Below are 19162 nucleotides of genomic sequence, written 5' to 3'. Positions count from 1 at the left end.
TAATTAAATAATTTAAAATAATTAAATTAAGATAAAACTGAATCATCAAAAAATTATTAGTCGTCAGCATTTAAATCATTTGATTGTTTTCATCTTCCCACATTTTAAATCTTTGAAATGCAAGATAGCTTTCCTGCCTCTCTTCCCAAGATCTCCCAATGCCTGGCGCATTGTTATGTACAAAATAGGCATTGAGTAAAAGGTTAGTGAATGAATGGATGGATGGATTTTCTCCCATTTGGGTTTCAGAAGGACTGCCATGGGTTTTCTATGTCTGGGGAAAGGAAGAAGGCTATGTTGGTGACAGCACAAAGCAAGACACAATACAAACGATTAACAAGGTGGTGAACATGAGATCTTTTTTTTTCTGGTTAGTACAATACCTTCTGGATTTGTGGACTTGAACTTGGTGAGAACAGCAATATCATCTTCAAGGGAAAAAAACATGGTGTTAACTAACTAGCAGAATGGTGACCTTCACACAATATCTGTAATGTATCTGAAGACCCTGATTCTGCTCTCTTAACAGGGCACCAGAAAGCAGAATAAGCCAGTGGCTCGGAAGTGTTGTTTTCAGGGCTTGGTATAAATTGGATTGAATGTGCGTGCTCTCCTTCTCAGCTGGCATCACTGTGTTCACCTGGCATTTGTCCAAACTTAGACACACAACAGGCCCCTGCGTTTAGAATGACTCAGCTTTCCCTTCACAGACTCAAAATTCCAACCAAACTGTTCAGTCAATAACATCTGAATTACCCTGGTTTACCGTATGCTGGACATCTCCGTTAGCCAACAAACATTTAAAAAGCACTAACTACATACTGGAGAAGCCCCAGGCAGTGTCTGAGATATAGAATAATAACAACAATAGTAATAGCTAACATTTGTAAAGTGCCTATTATGTGTCTGGAACTGTGTTAAAGTGCTTTACGATTATCTCATTGGATGCCCACAACCCTGGGAGGTGGGTGCCATTATTATCCCCATTTTACAGATGAAGAAATTGAGGCAAACAGAGGTACAACAATTTGACCAGGGTCACACAGTTAGTAGGTATCAGACTTGAACTCAAGTCTTCCTGACTCCAGACCTAGAGCTTTATCCAGTGTGCCACCGTGTCTGCGGATACAGAAGGCAATGATACAGTCTCTGACCTAAAAGGATAATCTAATTGGGAGCCGTCTGCAGAGGACTCCTCACTGAAGTTCAGCAAGAACAAATGGTGCCATATACTAGTTCTGTAAATGTGAAGCATTAGCGTGGGACATAGAGAACTGGCTTTCGAGTCAAAAAGCCAGATTTCAAGCCTTAACCCAGACACATATGAGTTGTGTGACCATGGAACATGTCACTTAATCCCTTACTGAACAAAGCAACTCTTTAAGATATTAAATTATACATTAGTGGCTAATTGGCATCGATGGAAGGAGTTTCCACACTAGGGGTTCCCCACACCAAAGAACTCACACTTCCTCCACACCCCTTTCTCTTTCCTCCCCCACTGATATATGAAAAAGCAATGCACTTAGGAAATTGCCACTGTTTACACCCTCAGGAGGTCTACAGTCTGGTAGGTATATAATACAGGGGCATAATATGTGTAATATTATGTTATATATTTATTGTCATATATTTATATTGTAATATATTACATAACTAAAATTATTATATTATATATTATGTAAATATTAATGTGTAATATTATATAAATTATATGATTCTCTATATAGAGTATATAAATGTACTGTTGCTCAGTTGTTTCAGTCACGTACAACTCTTCATGACCCCAATTAGGGTTTTCTTCACCAATACTAGAGTGGTGTGCCATTTGCTTCTCCCCCTAATTTTATAGATGAAGAAACAGAGGAAAACAGGGTTAAGTGACTTGTCCAAGGTCACAAAACTAGTAAGTGTCTGAGGTCAGATTTGAACTCAGGAAGATGAATCTTCCTGACTTCAGGCCTGTCATTCTATCTACTGCACCACCTAGCTGCCCCATAAATGCATGAGAAAAGTTTTTTTTTTAAACTTGCTATATAAAGTCTGAGAAAGAAGAAGGTTACAAATTAATGGTGATGATTGAAATCAGAGAAGGCTTCACTGGGAAGAGAACATTCAAGTTGGCAGTTAATAGACTGCGTAGGGATGAAATATGTAAAGAGAATAAGGGAAAATATTTTAGGGACAGGAAAGCACATGGATAGGTACAGACAATGAAAAGGGGCATGTTACTCTTCAAGCTTGATTCTGGGATGGAATTCATGAAAGGGAATAATGAGGAAAGGCTGGAAAGATAGGGTGCTACTGGATTGCAAAGGACCTTGAATGCCAGGGAGAGGATTTGAAATTTTCCCTGGTAGGTCAAAATGGAGCTCCTTAAGCTTTTTAAGCAGTGATATTAGCAAATCTTTTCATAAAAGCAGATTGTTTCATTAAAGGAGAGGGTATGAAAAATGGGTGGGATGGAAGAAACAAAAGGAGGCAGAAAGACCTGGTAAGAGGTTACAGTAAGATTTAGGTAGGTGATAATGAAGGTTCGTGGTATAGCGTTGGTAGCGGCATTCTGACGGAACGCATTGATATGACATGTTGCCAGGTGGAGGGAGGCAGTGAGGGAGACAGGTCTAAACTAATGGTGGTATTACTGAAAGAAACAGTAAAATCAGGACTAGATTTAGAGTAAATATAGCTTTAGACATCTTTGCAGTTTTGGTGGGACATCCAGGTGGACAAGTCTTATGGTAAACCGGAGAAGAAGGGCTAAAGATTGAGAGAGGTTAACAACTGAGGTATGTATTGGGGAATCTTCAGTAGAGATATGATAACAGTTGAAATAAATCATTGATTGTTAAAGGAATGTATAGAATGGAAAAAGCTGATGGCAGGATTAAACCTTGATGACTCCACCACATTTAAAGGGCAAGGAAAGGACAAGGGATCATTTCGAGGGAAAGAGGAAGAACTTTCATGTGACTGGTTTTTTTTTTAAAGGTTGATAAACTTTAATTTGACTATTGGTTTCCAAGGAGGAAATTCAAAGTCCAAGGGTAGGTGATATCTTCAAGTTACTGTATGATAGTAACTATGTTTAGAGATGGTTGGGAGTTTAGGGTTGCTATGTTTAGAGATGGTTGGGAGTTTCTTTGCAAGTAGAAGTATGGCTGCTGTTAGTTCCCAATAGAGCAACTGTTCCTGAAAACAGCCTTTTTCCTTTATCTAAAAAGCTTCGCCTTTTTCCTTTATCTAAAAAGCTTCACCTTTTCCCCAACACTCCCTACTAGGCTTGTATATTAGATAAAAACATCTAGAACCCCCAAATTTGAGGCAGTTAGGTGACACAGTAGATAATCTGGAGCCAGGAAGACTTGAGTTTAAATCCTGGCTTCAGACAAGGCTGTAAGTATCAGAGCAAGACATTGAACCTGTTTGCCTCAGTTTCCTCATATGTAAATGACAATAAAAATAGCACCTACCTCCCAGAATTGTGAGAATCAAATGAGGAAACAGGCTTAACAGAGTGCCTGGCACATAGTAAGCTCTATGTAAATGTTAGCTACTATTATTAGAATATGTCTTTCTCAGCATTCTTTGCAATGACCTCAAAACTGGGAAGGTAGATACAAGCTCTGACTCTGACACATACTGACTGAGTAACTCTGTGGGTGTCTCTCTGAGACTATAGATTCTCATGAAGGTGCCAATTGACACCGGCAGAAGGACTGTACTCAACTGAGAGTGCCTTAAAGCAATGAAATCCCTAGGTCTAGTCCCTGTCCCTAATTTGAGGCACGCCAATGGATAGTCAGGAAAATTCACCTTCCTGACACTTACTAGCAGTGAGCCTGGCTAAGTCACTTAACCCTGTTTGCCTCAGTTTCTCATCTGGAAAATGAACTGGAAAAGAAAATGGAAAACTACTCTAGTATCTTTGCCAAGAAAGCCCCAAATGGTGTCACAAAAAGTCAGACATAACTGAAACAACTAAACAATAACAACAAAAATAATATTATGGAATTTTTCTCCTTATTACTTTACCTGTTTGGTTAGTCTTTATGACCTGAATACTTCTATTGCTCATTCCTATACCTGTAATCTCTAATCACATTCTCACTCCAGTACCTCCTATTCTTGGCTCAGCCCCCATCTCGACCAGGCTTCTATTTCTGCTCCCTGATACATCCCTATACCATAAATAACCTGGATAAGTCAGAGATCCAAATGTATGAGAACCAAGAAAAGTAAGGTGAAAATGTATTACTAATATGGGCTTTAGTAATCATCTGAGAATTTCAATCTTTTAAAATTTCCTAATTTTTTTTTTAAGTAATTGGGGTTAAGTAACTTGCTCAAAGTTAAATGGTCAGTTATTTCTGGGTGTGGTGCTGAGTATCGGAGCCCGGATTCGATCCCAGGTCATCCCGACTCTGTGGCCGGTGCTCTTACTCACTGAGCCACCTGGCCTCCCCTGTTCTAATGTTCTAATAGTCATCTCTGCATAATTCTTTAACTCCATAACAACTTACATTTACAAAGTGCTCCCTCAAAAAAAAAAAAAGCCTGTAAGATGGGTCACTGTGTTAGTAACAAGAGGAGATGCTATATTTGTGAGGGAAGGAATCAAAAAAGAATAGTGGAGTATACTGGGTGAAAATTAGATAGACTATTGGGACTATGGTATTTTTAAAAAAGGCAAAAACAAAGCATTTAATTTTTAAAAATTCTACTCCCTTTTTTTTATCGAGCACTAACAGACTATGGGTACAAAATACTGTCAGATGTGATCACTGGGTTAGTTAGTTGTGTTTGTGTTTGTCATCATGGAAGACATTGTTGAGGGGGACACGGTATCTCGTATAACTAGAAATGATTTTTATAAAAGCAAAAAGGTGGTTCAAGTGTTATTATTGTCATTGTTGTTAGCACTAATAACAACATGTAATAATGTAACTAATAACAACTAACAATAACATGAAGAATCCCCTCTACCAATGCAGACTGGTGACTTCTTAGTTCTAGTGAATTACCTGGGGCCCTGATGTGATAGGTAAAATGATGTAGTTGAGGACACACAACCATCCATGTATCAAAAGCGGTACTTGATACCAGGCTTTCCTACCTCCAAATCCAGATCTGTGTATATCCATTCCCCCAACTCCCTCATTTTACAGAGAAGGAAACAGTTTAGGGGAAGCTATTGGGTAAACCGGGTACCTAGTAAGTATTTGCCACATTCATTATTTGCATTAGTGACTTATCCTCAGTCACACAGCTAGCTGGTAAAGGCTGGAGCTGGGATTCAAACCCAGGGCTTCCAACTCTCAGTCCATTTCCCCATAGACATTATCTTTAAGACATCATGGGCTCTCACTGGTGAGCTGGCTATTCTGATCACTAGGTTAAAAACAAAACACCTCTGCATTAAGCCAAGTAACATACTCATTTTTAAGTGGCTAAATCATTGGCAGCCCAGCATTAATGAGAATGAACCTAGCTCTTATCAGCATGAAGCAAGAATGGCCTGGTTAACAAAATGCCCAATGAAAGCCTTCAGAAATGTCTGCTTAGCTTAAAGAACTGTTGCTGCTTTTAAAATCAGAATAAATTAGTGACATCACAGCTCACTGCCCTGCTTAAGTGAACCGGTTATGCCAATATCTCTCCTGGATACCTAGGTTATCATCATTAGTCACGCAGATTTCACAACGTATTTATTCATTAAACGTTTATCCTCAAACTATCAAATGCATAGATGGGGTGGGGTTAACCTCTATTAACGTCATTCTTCATTGTCTTATCACAGACAGAGGAGATAGATCCTCGGTTCCTGACAGATGTTCCAATAAAGACCCACCTTCATACAGGTCTTAATTTTTTTTTAATCTTTTAACTTTATTAGGAGCCACTAATCCCTGCCCTTACAAATCAATCCAAAAATTAAAGAAAAGCTGTTTGAAACTTCTGTGCATATACATTACACAGAAAAGAAGTCTAATTGCATTGTTGATACAGAGAACTTTCTGCCCCCCACCCCCAACCCCTGGAGAGTAACCCTGACTAACAGAATCAGATAGAAGTAAAGCCTTCAAAGAACTGAAGTCCAGGCCAAGTGACCTGAGGACAACAGTGCAGAGGGTGAGCTGGGCTGAATTCTGAGAGGCCTCTCCCCATTAGCTGAGGAGCAATGAAGATTTGAGTCACAGTTCACAAAGGTTGTCCCAGGGTAGCAGTCTACAAGGGAGAGCACAAGGATGAAATTACAGATGCTGGAAGTAAATACTTTGATAATTTGAAGGAAGTTGCCCCTGCACAGGAAGGTGAGGGGGAGGCAGAGGTAGACAGCAGTTCAAGTGGAAAAGGCCTCAGGGGGCTTTAGTGAAATTCAGCCTCTATGAGTCAACAGGGTGACATGTGGGCCAAAACAGGAAACACCAGCAGCTAGGCAGAACAATGGATAACATTCTGGACTGAGAGGAACTCCTGCCTTAGACACTTACTAGTGTGATGGCCCTGGAAGCCTCAGTTTCCTCATCTGTAAAGTGGCATGATATTAATAACACCTACCTCAAAGGGTTATGATGAAGATCCAAAGACAGTGAGGTTTTGTGAATTTAAAATTTAAGTGTGCCCAATGAGAAAAGGGCTGATAGGTGTCCAATAGTAAAAAACCTAAAAGAAGTCATCTAGAGCATTAGGGAGAATCTTGGAGGAGAATTTCTACAAGGCAAGGGAAGCTCCATAACCCCACCAACCATGCATCCTGCAAGAAGTTATGAGGCCTCTCTTGGAGACTGGTCCTGCCAAAGTTTCTTACTTTGGAACTCATCTGAGCCCGTGTTATCCTGATGGGTGATAGGCCCACTACAAATACACATAGGTCTTCTACGTCTAACCTGCCTGCCTGCAGCACTAGACCATGCTGTGACCATCCATCCTGCCGCCAACTCCTTGCCATCTTCCTTGTCTCCAGAATTTGGCATGGTTGTTCGGTATTTAGTAAGTGTTTGCTAAAGGTCTTTCGATCATTCGTCCATTCCTGAGAAGCCTAGGTTCTGTTGTAAAAGATGAGAAGCCCAAAGGAAAATTGATATTCCAGGATGGGGAAGCCTCAAGCAATGAGTGAAGCTCAGAGTGAGACGGCAGCTGAAACATACTGTTGAAATCTGGAAAGGCAGACTTCAGGGACAGCAGGGAAGGAAAAATGCTGCGCTGTTATTAAGTTAATAATCAATATTTATATTAATAGTATAATAATATAAAATAATTAAGTTATTGTTATTAAATGAATTAGATACATGTTCCTCAAATAAGACACTGTCTCTGGGCTCTGGGCATCTTCTCTGGCTATCCCCCATGCTTACAACATTCTCCCCCCTTATCCCTTGCCTATCGACTTTCCTGGCTTCCTTCAAATCTCATCTAACATTCCATCTGCTACAGGAAGCCTTTCCCAGCCCCTCTTAATTCTTGAGCCTTTCCTTTTTTAATTATTGCTGATTTATCCTTCATGTAGCTTGTTTGTACACATTTACTTGCTTATTCTCTCCCCTGTTAGATTGTGAGCTCATGGAAGGGAAAGATGTTTACCTCTTTTTGTAGCACCGGTGCTTAGCACAACGTCTGACACATAGAAGGCACTTCACGATTTTTTATGGACCCACTGACCCCTCTAGGAAGGGAGCAGAGGGAGGAAGAAAAGTCTCTCTTTTAGGGCCACAAGGAAGAACCACTGTGTTTGGAGAGTGGCCCGATAAAAAAATAGGGAATGGGAATCAAAGGGATTACAGGGAAGCCTAGCCTCATTAGAGAGTTTGCTGGTGATTCAATGAGAAGGACTTTGTGTTTTAACTTGGAAAATTTTGCAAGAACCATGGCCTGAAGATGTGCAATTGAGACAGGAAGCTGTGGAAAGCCACACGATGGACAACGGGGATGCTGGGTCTCAGCTGAAACACATTGCTTTAGCCACTTTGTAGACCTGAGCTCACGAAGCCCAACTCTCAGGGTTTTACCACGTTGACTGACCGACTGTCATTTGTCCTCATCATCCTCATCCTCATCCACAATGGTCATTTATATAATGTTTTAGGATCTTCAAAGACCTTGACATTCATCATCTGCTTTGAGCCTCACAAAAGCCTTGAAGACAAATACTACAGGTCTTACCAACAGTTTACAGAGCAGCTCAGACCCAAGGAAGGGCAATTCCCTTTCACGTATTCATACAGCTAGCAAATATGACAGGCAAGATTTGAACCTGGACCTTCCTAACTCCCAAGTCCAGAATCATAACAATTAATAAAAACTAAAATCCTTGGAACTGAAGTCGAGAAAATGTGATCAAACAAACAAACAAGGAATAGGACCTGGGGCTCCAACCTTTCTGAGGGCTGAGGCACTCACAAGAAACCATAAACTTCCTTCATTGGCAAGGAATGGAATCACTGCCAAGAATTCTGCATGTCATTAACAATCTGAATTTCTTACTCTTTTTCACCAAGTAAGCTTTTACATACAAATTTCCCTTTTGATTAGATGCTCCCTATTTTAATCTAGCTAGTGACACAAAACACAGAGCACTAGACTTAACAATGATTAAAATCTGAAAGACCTGGGTTCTAATCCCACTCAGCAACATTGAGTGACTTCAGGCAAGTCAAGTAACCTTTCTTAATTTGTTTGCAAGTCAAGTAACCTTTCTTAATTTGTTCATCTGTTAAATGAGGAGGCCAGACTAGAGGCCCTCTAAAGTCTTCTAATGAGATGAAGAAACTGAGGCCCAGGGGGGTTAAAGTAATGCTTCCAAGATCACCTAGCAATTAGAACTGAAAGGGTCCTTAGTGTCCTGGTACATCTCCTTCATTTTCCAGAAGAGGAACCAGAGAAGTAGGGAAATTAACTAACTAGCCCAATGTGATACAGAGAGAAAAGTTCAGAGCAAGGATTCAAATTCAGATTCTTAGAGTAGAAATCCAAATCCAAAACTTTCTGTTACCCCACCCTGCCTCCCAAACGCAGACCTATTCAGCCATTATTGATGCTTTCCTGACCCTATTGTACAGGTTTCAGACTACGTCTAACCTGCTTGCCCACAAAGAATAGATTGTCTAACTCCATGGATTTAGGACACTTTGTGGTGACTGTGGCAATGGTTGTTGTAACACTAGACCAAAAGTACTTATGGAGCAACCCAAATGTCATCTGTACCTTGACTCAAGACTGGAGGTCCCTGGCTTGATTTTGCCTCTGATTCAATGGCCAGCCTTTGAGAGTGTCCTCTACCAAGTCTGCGCTATTGGATGTCACAAAATATCACTGTACCTTCAGGAATAACACAAATGAACAACTCAGAAAACCAAGGGAAGACTCATTTTGAGCAGCACCTCCCACATGAGGCTGCCTTTCCCGACCCTACCCACTCCCAGTGCTAGTGACCCTGGCTGAAATCATCAGATATTTCTTTCATGTATATTTTATCTGTATTTCTACATGCACATGTGGTTTCCCTCAATAGAATATAACTCCCTGAGGACAGGGAATGTTCATTTTATCTTTGCAGATACCCAGCACTTGACACAGTTCCTTATATACCCTAAGTGCTTAATAAATGTTTATTGATGGATTGACTTACGAGAAATAATGCAGAGGAAAGAGAGTAGAACCAAGAGAATATGCAAAATGACTATAATGACATAATTAAAAAGCATTACAAGGCAGATGAATTAAAAGCTGAAATGATTTTCGTTTCAGAGATGATGATAAAACCACTGCCTCTCCAGAGAGCCAGGGGGCTACAAATGTTGAATGTCCTCATGCCCTCAACTTGCTTGGCTGTCATTATGTAACTCTCTTTATGGTAAGGGAAGGTTCTAAAAGTCGAGGAGGGGGGAAGATATCAGGAAATTGATATGGCATTTTTTAAAGACATTATTTAAAATGTTTTTAAGAGTGCAAGTAATATTAAATAAACACAAAGTTCCCTTCCCTACTTTGTGAAGAAGGTCGGATGATAGGTGACCCACTTTATTTATTTAGTGTATTGCCCTACCAAACAAAACAGAATGGATATCTGGAGAGAATCCAGCAGGAGAAACTTAATCTCAGAAAACTCCAGAGAACCCAAGTTTTGAATTGCGTTCTCATGGATGCTAGAACTTTACCAGTAAGTAACAGGTTCGTTCATATGGCATCAAATTAACAGCATTTTCTGTGACCAGATAGCCCTGGAAATTAAACAACTTTTATGCCTATTAAAGTATTAAAGCTTTAAAAAAAAAAAAGATGACCATCAATTTGCAAACACTGGGTATTTTTACAGATTTTTTTATATATATTTTTACAGATATTTTACAGGTATTTTACATTGGACAATGGAAAACCAACTATTTATGAAGAAACTATTTTGTTTTTTAAGGTTCAGGCCTATTAGTTCAGATTTAAAAACACAACACCAGGAAAAATTTGTTTACCAATGCAGATTGGCAACTTGGGCATTGAGAGGTTAAGAGATGGCAACCCAGTGTCCCACAGTCAACATGGCCTCCCAGCATCACACAGCCAGTATGGCAGTCAGGACTCAGAGGTCAGAATTAAACCTGGTGCATCTAACACCAAAACTGAAATTTTATCCACTAAGCCACATTGCCTCTCTTTGTGAAGAGTAAATCTTTTTAAATTACCTTTCCATAACTAAGTACTAATCCTAAAAATTTGTGAGACCACTGATATATTTCTTATATAATAACTACTGATAACAATTCACATTTCTCTAACACTTTCAAGTTTTATCAAAGAGCTTTCTTCACAACAATCCTGTTAAGTCACAACTATTATCATCCCCATTTTACAGACATAAATTGAGCTTCAAAGGTTTCCCTGAAATACCCAACTATAAACTGATGGTTTGACCAGTAGATTGATGAATGGAGCCTAGATTCTAACCTGTTTCTCTCCTAAATCCAAGTTCTATATTTTTTCTACTATATCATATCATCTGTACCAATTCAGCACCAATAATATAGTCAAATAAATAATAGAGTTAGGCGTGGTCACATTACTAAGAGATGTGATAACCCACTAGTTTAAAGTTCATTTTTGAAGAAAAGCAGCAGAGTAGAGATCTGGCCTTGGAACCACTACTGACACATACTGGCTATGTTAACCTAGGAAAGTCCCTCTAACCAACCAGCATCCCAGGCAATGGGATATTAAGATCATAAGTTATAGAAAAAAGATCCATGTGCATTAGTAAAGGGAGTTTCCTCATGAAGGAAGGGGTCTGAACACCCATCAATTAATGACCAGTGAAATCACAGGTTCTTTCCCTATCCCTTCCAAAAAGTAGTTATAGAGGGTTCATTTTCTAGCCTTCAGAGTAAGAACTTTTGCAGAGGTTGAACATGGATCACTAATGTTAAACATATGAGAAGGGAATTTTATCTGTAGATAATCTTTGAGAAGGGAATAAATATGGTCATTAAATTTGCTAAATGAATAATATGTATGTGGCCATCTGGTATCTTAGTCGAAGAGACAAATTCAAAATGATTATGGCCAATGACGGAAAAGGGGAGACATAAACTGAGACAAATGCAGCCTTGATTACATTGAGGAAGAAAAAAACCCTGCACAAATAAAAGATGAAGACTGATTATCTCCTTTTTACTAATAAATTCTAAGAACTTTACTACATCTTCTCTAAATAACAGATAGGCATTGTGGAGAAATGGAAGGAGCACTGAATTTGGAGGACCTGGGTTTTAACCCCATTTTTACCACAAGCCATTTCTGTGATCTTGAATGAGTCATTTAAACCTCTCTGAATCTTGGTTGCCTTATCTGTAAAATGGGGGAATCATGGTTTCAGCCTGTTTTGATGCCTCTCAGAATAAGCTCATCACTTCTAATCTAACCACCATGCTGCTAACTCAAGCCCCAATTGACACCACATCCCTCAGTCTCTGGATTGAATAGCAGAAAGAAAAAAAAAATTCCTCCCAATGCCTTCCTTTATAAGGAGTGCAAACTGAACTCTCAGCTCCCTCCAATTTGCATCTGCTATATTGTTTGGTTTCAACACCACTGAACAAGATATCCTTATGCCCGGTACCACCTGATGTCCCTCCCCACTCTCCCCCACCCTGCTTCCCTGCCTAGTGTGTTGTCTCCCCCCATTAGTTTGTAAGCTCCTTGAAGGCAGGGACTGTCTTTCTTTTTTATTAATTGTAACCCCAGGGCTTAGCACAATGCCTGACATTGTTTTTAGTAAATGTTTATTGGATTGGAGAATGGGTGATTGCTAAAGACCTTTCCAATGACTGACACATTATTAATTTAAGTTTAACAAATAATATTTACACATCTGCTACCATTCCGTTTCAGAAGTGGAGGGAGGTATATGGAGCATGGCACATTTTTGTCAGATTTTTTTCAATTTTTTTCTATTCTTTTTATTAAAAAATATATCTTTGTTCTATAGGATGGCTGTCTGTAAGGAAAAGGAGGAATACAGGAGGAATTTTAGGAGATATTAGAAAAACCAAAGTATCAATAAAAAATAGTTTTTATAAAAAGTCACACTAAGTGAGGAATGAGAAATTGAAAGTCATCTACTGTCCAACCCTTCAGGTTGGGAAATGAGAAACACACCCTGAAAGAGTTGAAATGACTTATCCAATGTCACATAGCTTATGGGTGGCAGAGACAGGGCAGGACCCCCATTCTATTGGCTCCAGTCCATCTTCCCTTACATCATGCTACCAGTCTCAAAGTTTACTAAGGCTGGCAATATCAATACTGACTCTTCTGGCCTTTTACCACATCACCTATCCCATTCTTATCTACCCTGATGACTTCCTATTATACAGAATCTTACTAGGCTAAGAAGACAGTTTGCTGGTACAGTCATAGAGCACATCCTTAGTGACCAGGAGATATTCCCAAGTACCCCACAAACATGGGCTCTCCTCTTCTACACATGCAACTCTTCAATAAACAGGTGGTCATTTATCTCCTGCTTTTATCAGTAACTCAATAAAGATATTCTATTAGAGCTCATACACTTATCTCCAAAACCCAATCGAGCACCATTAGCCTCCATTGGGCACATGCTGGGTACCTGGGCCATTAGTGGGCAGCACCAGGTCCAGGTCAAAGATTAAAGTTCCATGTCTATTCTGAGCACATATCTCCTCTACAAGTCACCTGTATTAAAACAAAGTCAAATGGCAATAACAATTACAGATAAAAAAAGGTCATTTGCGTTTGTTACCTCTTCCCCTAGTGCTGGTGGCAGCTTGAACTTAGGTAATTCCAATGGCATCTAAGCAGCCTGTGGGAGGGTGAAACACCAAAGTTGACTTTTAGACAGAGTATTCTATCAAATCTCTTTAATTGCTTACCCAAGGTAAAATAACTGTTTCGAGTATTAAAAGCAGAAGGCAACCATTAAAAGGGGGAGGGGTGAAATGAAATTAGAGAGACCAGTAGGCTGTGGTATCTCAATTGACAAGACCTACAAAAGGGTCCAGGCAGCTTAAATATGGTTGAATGCTAGAGATATATCAAACCATGCTAAGAAGATTAAAACCAGAAGGTGCCTTGATGATGGCCCCTGCTGGTCCCATAAAGGACCCTGACTCAGGAACATTATTTCTCAACAATATACTAGATAGCTCTGCGGCTAAGGGGAAATTGCCCAGTCTCTACTTGGTATTGAACCGGTGAGCTTCAACAAGTATCTGTTAAAATCCTGAACTTTATACCAGGCACAGACACAAAGATAAAGTTTAAACAAAAAATTTAAAAATTAATTTTCAATAAAAATTAAACAAAGAATTTAATTAAGTTCTACTGGAGTTGGCTTTATATTTTCAGCAGGGACTGTAGCTAGGAATGTTTGTTCCCAGGGCCAGGACCACAAACCAAGCACAACATGAATGCCACCCCCTGCAAGGGGGAAGGAAGAGGAATATGATAGGATCTCTGGAACACTGGCAACAGAATGCTGTTGCAGAGGCAGGGCGGGGAAGGAGTTCACCCCTGCATGCTGCTTGGTAAATTCCTATTTTCCATACTTATTCTTGTTTCCTAGATGCTAAATTCAATGATATCTGTGCTGCTAAAGGATTGCTAAATGTCATCAGCAAGCTACTGGGAAAAAAACCTAATTACCCAACCCAAGTTATAGCTCACATCAATGTATTGTAAGCTTTGAGATCTATACATTATTTCTCTCTGCTCTTCTAAGTAAAACAGAATTCAGAATAGTCTTTATCTTCAGGATGGACAATGTAGGCCCAAGAGAGCATCTGCTATTGTTGGAATAAGCCAGATTTCCTAGGCTGCAATCAAGTTCCCTACATAACAGACAACCTTTGGCTCCGTTTTGATCATGGAGACACATGAAATCAATATAACCTATGTGTGTGGGGGGAGTGGCAGCTCAAAGAGGGATACAGAGCTAAATTCTTTAATTAGGCAAGACTCTACTGCAGAGACACAACTTCCACATCTCAATAACTGAGAACCAGACCTAACCTGGTAAAAACAAATGACTGGAAATTGGCTTAACATCTGTAACTGTAATTCAGTAGCAAAACACGAAGAATGATCTTGAGGAATCAAATAAATGTGGTAGCATTTCCAGCTGTTCCGACTCTTTATACCTTCATGCAAGAAAACACATTCTCCATTTACAAATTTTTGTTTCAAAGTTATAACTTTGTTAATAATCTTTTTACGCTCCAGAATGTGTAAGTATAGTTAAACGTTACTCTTTGATTCCTGCAAACAATGTGCTCACAACAATGTGCCTCAATTGTTTCCCCAGAATGAATGTTCCTCCCTTCTGTTCATTAATTCTTTTTAATCTTTTTTATTTTTTTTTAATTAAGACATTTGTTCTTTCCTTTTCATATTGGAAAATGAAAAGAAAAACGAAAGCCTTGCAACAAATAAGCAGGGCAAAGGAAACACTTCAGCCTTTATTAAAAAAGGATGGAGAAGGAAATGACAAACTATTCCAGTATCTTCACCAAGAAACCCCAAATGGGGTCATGAAGAGTCGGCCATGACTGAAGATGACTCAACTGAAGGCTTCATATAAAAATTTGTGCTCTATATTATAAACTTTTCACACTCAAAGGATATAACTTTGTCTTCACAATAACCCTATGAATTGTTAGGGTATTTTACAAGTAAGGAAAGTGTGCATGATTTCTTGAAAATAAGATTACTAGTACCAGGCTAGCTTGAAAACTTCTAAATGGGGAGAAAGAAGAAGCAAAGCCTGTATGTTTCCATGATCCAAAGAGCCCCCATTTCCCCACTATTTCTGTAGTCACTTTCCTATCTTCATTTCTCTCATCCTCTCAGCTACAAAGTCTGGTCAGATTCCTACCTGAATAGGAATCCACCCTTTCATAACACACTTAAACAAGCGATACCATTCAATATTCAGCTGAATTCATCCAATGAGGGGTACTCTAATGTGAGGCTTTGTGCAAAGGGCAAAATATGAATCCTTCTGATACTTCTGTCTTTTAGTGGAAAGTAGAAAGGCAAAAACAACCCAATTTTCTAGTTGGCATCAAGAAGATTTGGCTCATTATAATTCTTGCTTTCCTATCTCAATTGTGTGAGTTTGAACAAGTCTCTTCCCCTCTCTGGGGCTCAACTTTCTCAACTATAAAATAAGGAAGTGAAAAGAGATAATTGCTAAAAGTCCATTGCATACTTTTTGACCGAGCTATCTGAATGCTGGGCTTATACCACAAAGAAGTCAAAGAAAAAGGAAAAGGATTTATTTATATATACAAAAAAAGAGCAAAATTTGTAAGCTAAGGGACTGTCCTACTGGAGACAAATTACAGCATATGAATGTGATAGGATATTATTGTACCATAAGAAATGATAAAAGATAATTACTAAGGAAACTGGAAAAAGCTTTATGAACTGAAGCAAGGGGAAATGAGCTGAGTCTAGAGAACAATTTATACCATGATAACATTATAGAGAAAAACAATCCTGAAAGACTTGAGAGCTCTGATCAACATAAACTATGAGCCCAAAAGAATGAGGATGAAACAAACACACCACTCACCTCCTGACAAAGAGACGAACTGAAAATGGAGAAAGTGACATTATGAGACAAAGCTCATATGGGGATTTGTTCTGTTAGATTATACAGATATACACTGAGAGATGGGGGGGGGGGGACGTTTCAGTTTGCTCAATATGGGTAGGGTTAGTGGGAGGGACAGATTAATAAAAAAATTTTTAAAAATAAAAACAAACTATTTTTAAAAATCAAAGTTCCTTGCAACTCTCAAATTCTACAATTTATAAAATTCAATCCCAGAGTTCTCTCTACTATACAACCCTCTCTCGTGATGTTTCTCTGCTTATTTAAGGTTTTCTTTTTGTCTTTTCTTTTCTTTCCTTTGCTTTGCTTTCCTTTTCTTGAAACTGGGTCTCCCTATCTCCCCTAGGCTGAAAGGGCAGGAAGCTTATACCATGTTTTTCTTTTACTGGGCGTCATTCTCTCTGTGCTATTCTGTTTCGCCTTTTACTAGGCAGGGATGCCAAAGACTTGCCAAATGCTACTGGGTAATCTGTTGAAATCATAGCTGGAGGAGTAGCACAGGCTCCTCCTCTGCTTCTTCCCTATTTGGCACGGGTGCTCTGTCTAGACTAATGCCAGTCAGCTGAGCTTCTAGCTTGTTCCACCAGCTCCGCAGCCTTCTCACGCTTTCCCTCCAGATGCTCAGGGGTCAGAGAGACCTGGGGACTTGAAGGAACCGAATGAAGATCAATAGGATTGGATTATATTAATACTCAGAATGACTTCAGAGATAAAAATTGAGAAAAGGTTAAGGCCGGGAGGGCAGGGGTGAGGGAGGGATTTACAAATAACTTGCTCAAAATCACACCAAAAAAATAGTTGTGGAACCTCTAGAATTGTGATTAGAACCTGGGTCATGAACTGAGTTCTAGTTCAGTGTACTTTCCATTCTAGAAGAGGCTCATTTGTGTTTAAAAAGAAATTAACTGAAATAACAAAAGTCCTTTGTGGAGGGCTTCAAATGTTTAGGGAATGAGGGAGCCTCAGTCATGTGGCACAGAAAGCAGTTGTTAAGAGGTCTCTGGGATATAGTAAAACAAGATCCAGGATAGATTCCGGTTCTCTGATGCAGAGTGTCATGTTCAGTCCAGGTGCCAATGGAACCTGAGTCTTTAATAAATATTTATGCAACTTATCTTCCTTGTGGGTTATCTCCCCCAAACCTGGATCCCAAACAAACATCCCCCTGGTCTTGTTAGTAATATGCTTACTATTAGCACAGCTTCCTACTCCCCAGGTGATGCATGATCCCAAAACACAAGCTAAATTTAATGTATATAAAACACAATCAAAAAAGACGAACCTGTTGCAAGGTCCTGTAATGAATTCCAAAGCTAAGCACAAATAGCAGGGCCCCAGTTCTAGCCCTGTTACTAATACATTAGTTCCTATGAGCAAGTCACCTCTTTTTGCTGGGCCCCAAAGACCCTGCCTGAACAATGAAGGGGTTGAAAGGAAATGCCCTTTACAATTCAAATGACTGGGGTGTTCCTCATTTCAATGCTCCTCTAGTAATAAAAGATAAAAGGCAATAAAAAAAATAGAATGGGGGAGGGACTTAGGTAGAAAATGAGGCCCTCTTCACTTGAGTGAAAATGATAAAGATTATTTCAGATGTTGAGCCTGCTGATCTTTTAAATGAATGGTGTCTCTCAAAGAGAAATGGACCATACCTAAGCATCCCTACTGACTACATATCAACTTCTTGTTGTTTAGTCATTATGATCATGTCTGACTCTTTGTAACCCTGTTCTGGGGTTATTTTGGAAAAGAGCTAGTAAGTGTCTGAAGCCAAATTTGAACTCATGAAGAGGAGTCTTCCTGACTCCAGCCCCAGCATTCTCCCCACCTTAGAAAAACACAAATCACCATTATCTATATTCTGCAGTGGTTTTTATTTTATTAAGTATTTCCAATTACATTCTAATCTGCTTCGCCTGATGACACCTTGGTTCTAAATTCTGGGCATTTTACTGGATACTGTTAAATAACCATAGCTCTTGAAGGAACAGGGTATGTGAGGGGACGTTTCCTAATGAGAGATACCCAGAAGCTTCCTATTGTTTCAAATCTTGTTCAGCTATTTTTAATGTGAGATTTTACCTTTTTTTGGACTTTAGTGATTAGAATATAATTCAGGAGATGTAATGTTAAATTGTCCATCCATCTTTAAATTCCTGTCACTTATAATTCTAATCTTTCTTTGATGACTGCATGTCTCACAGTACTTAAAAACCATCAAATCTGCATAGCACTAAGCTGTGAACAAATCTGTGAAGTAAGTGGTCTTACTTGTCCCTAGTCTGAATTTTTTTTCCCCTGAGGGGTGATGTGATGTGGTGAATAGAACACCAGACCTAGAACCAGGAAGACCTGGGTTCCCTGAGGGGTAATGTGATGTTGTGAATAGAGCACCAGACCTAGAACCAGGAAAATCTGGGTTCCAAATTTCCTTCTGCTTCTTACTAGTCACTTAACCCCTTTAAAATACAATTTCCTCATCTATAAAATTTGGATAATGATGACCTTCCAAACAGTAAAGGTTCAAAGAGATAATGTGTGTAAATCACTTCACAACCATCAAAGATCTATGTAAATATAAGTAATGATTATTATACCTCCCCACTTAAGCATTGCATCAATACAAATTTGCTTTCAAGGAAGCATATGAATCTCTCCTTACATTTAGGTATTTTAAAAATAATATTTTCTTTTCTCCCAATTGCATGTAAAAATAAATTTTAACATTCACTTTTTTTTTAATTTTGAGTTCCAAATTCTATTCCTCCCTCTCTTCCCCTTTCCCTCCCTGAGATAGTAAACAATGTGATAGAGGTTATACATTTGCAATCATGTAAAATATTTCCATATTAGTCATTTTGTACAAGAAGACTCAAGAGAGGAGGCTAGGTGGCACAGTGAATAGAGCACCAGCCCTGGAGTCAGGAGGACCTGGGTTCGGATCTAGCCTCAGACACTTAACACACACACACACAAAAAAACTAGCTCTGTGACTTTGGGCAAGTCCCTTAACCCCAATTG

The 19162-nt window shown here is 39.2% G+C and overlaps 1 protein-coding gene across 10 annotated transcripts in view; it reads right to left on the bottom strand.

The window, feature by feature from the left end:
* ANO5 (anoctamin 5) overlaps positions 1-19162 on the bottom strand; it is a 137806-nt gene that overhangs the window by 84367 nt on the left and 34277 nt on the right. For 7 of the 10 annotated variants that reach the window (XM_069091291.1, XM_069091295.1, XM_069091300.1 and 4 more), the window contains exon 2: positions 384-428. The exons of the other annotated variants lie outside the window; for them this stretch is intronic. In XM_069091291.1, coding sequence (XP_068947392.1) covers positions 384-428 — 45 coding nt within the window. The remainder of the gene's footprint in view (positions 1-383; positions 429-19162) is intronic. 10 annotated transcript variants of the gene reach the window in all.

The sequence above is a fragment of the Petaurus breviceps genome, unplaced genomic scaffold, assembly GCF_028583685.1.
Source record: "Petaurus breviceps papuanus isolate PSGF00001 unplaced genomic scaffold, PetGlider_PUasm1.0 188, whole genome shotgun sequence".
Taxonomy (NCBI): domain Eukaryota; kingdom Metazoa; phylum Chordata; class Mammalia; order Diprotodontia; family Petauridae; genus Petaurus; species Petaurus breviceps.
This window is presented reverse-complemented; position numbering and strand designations above follow the sequence as displayed.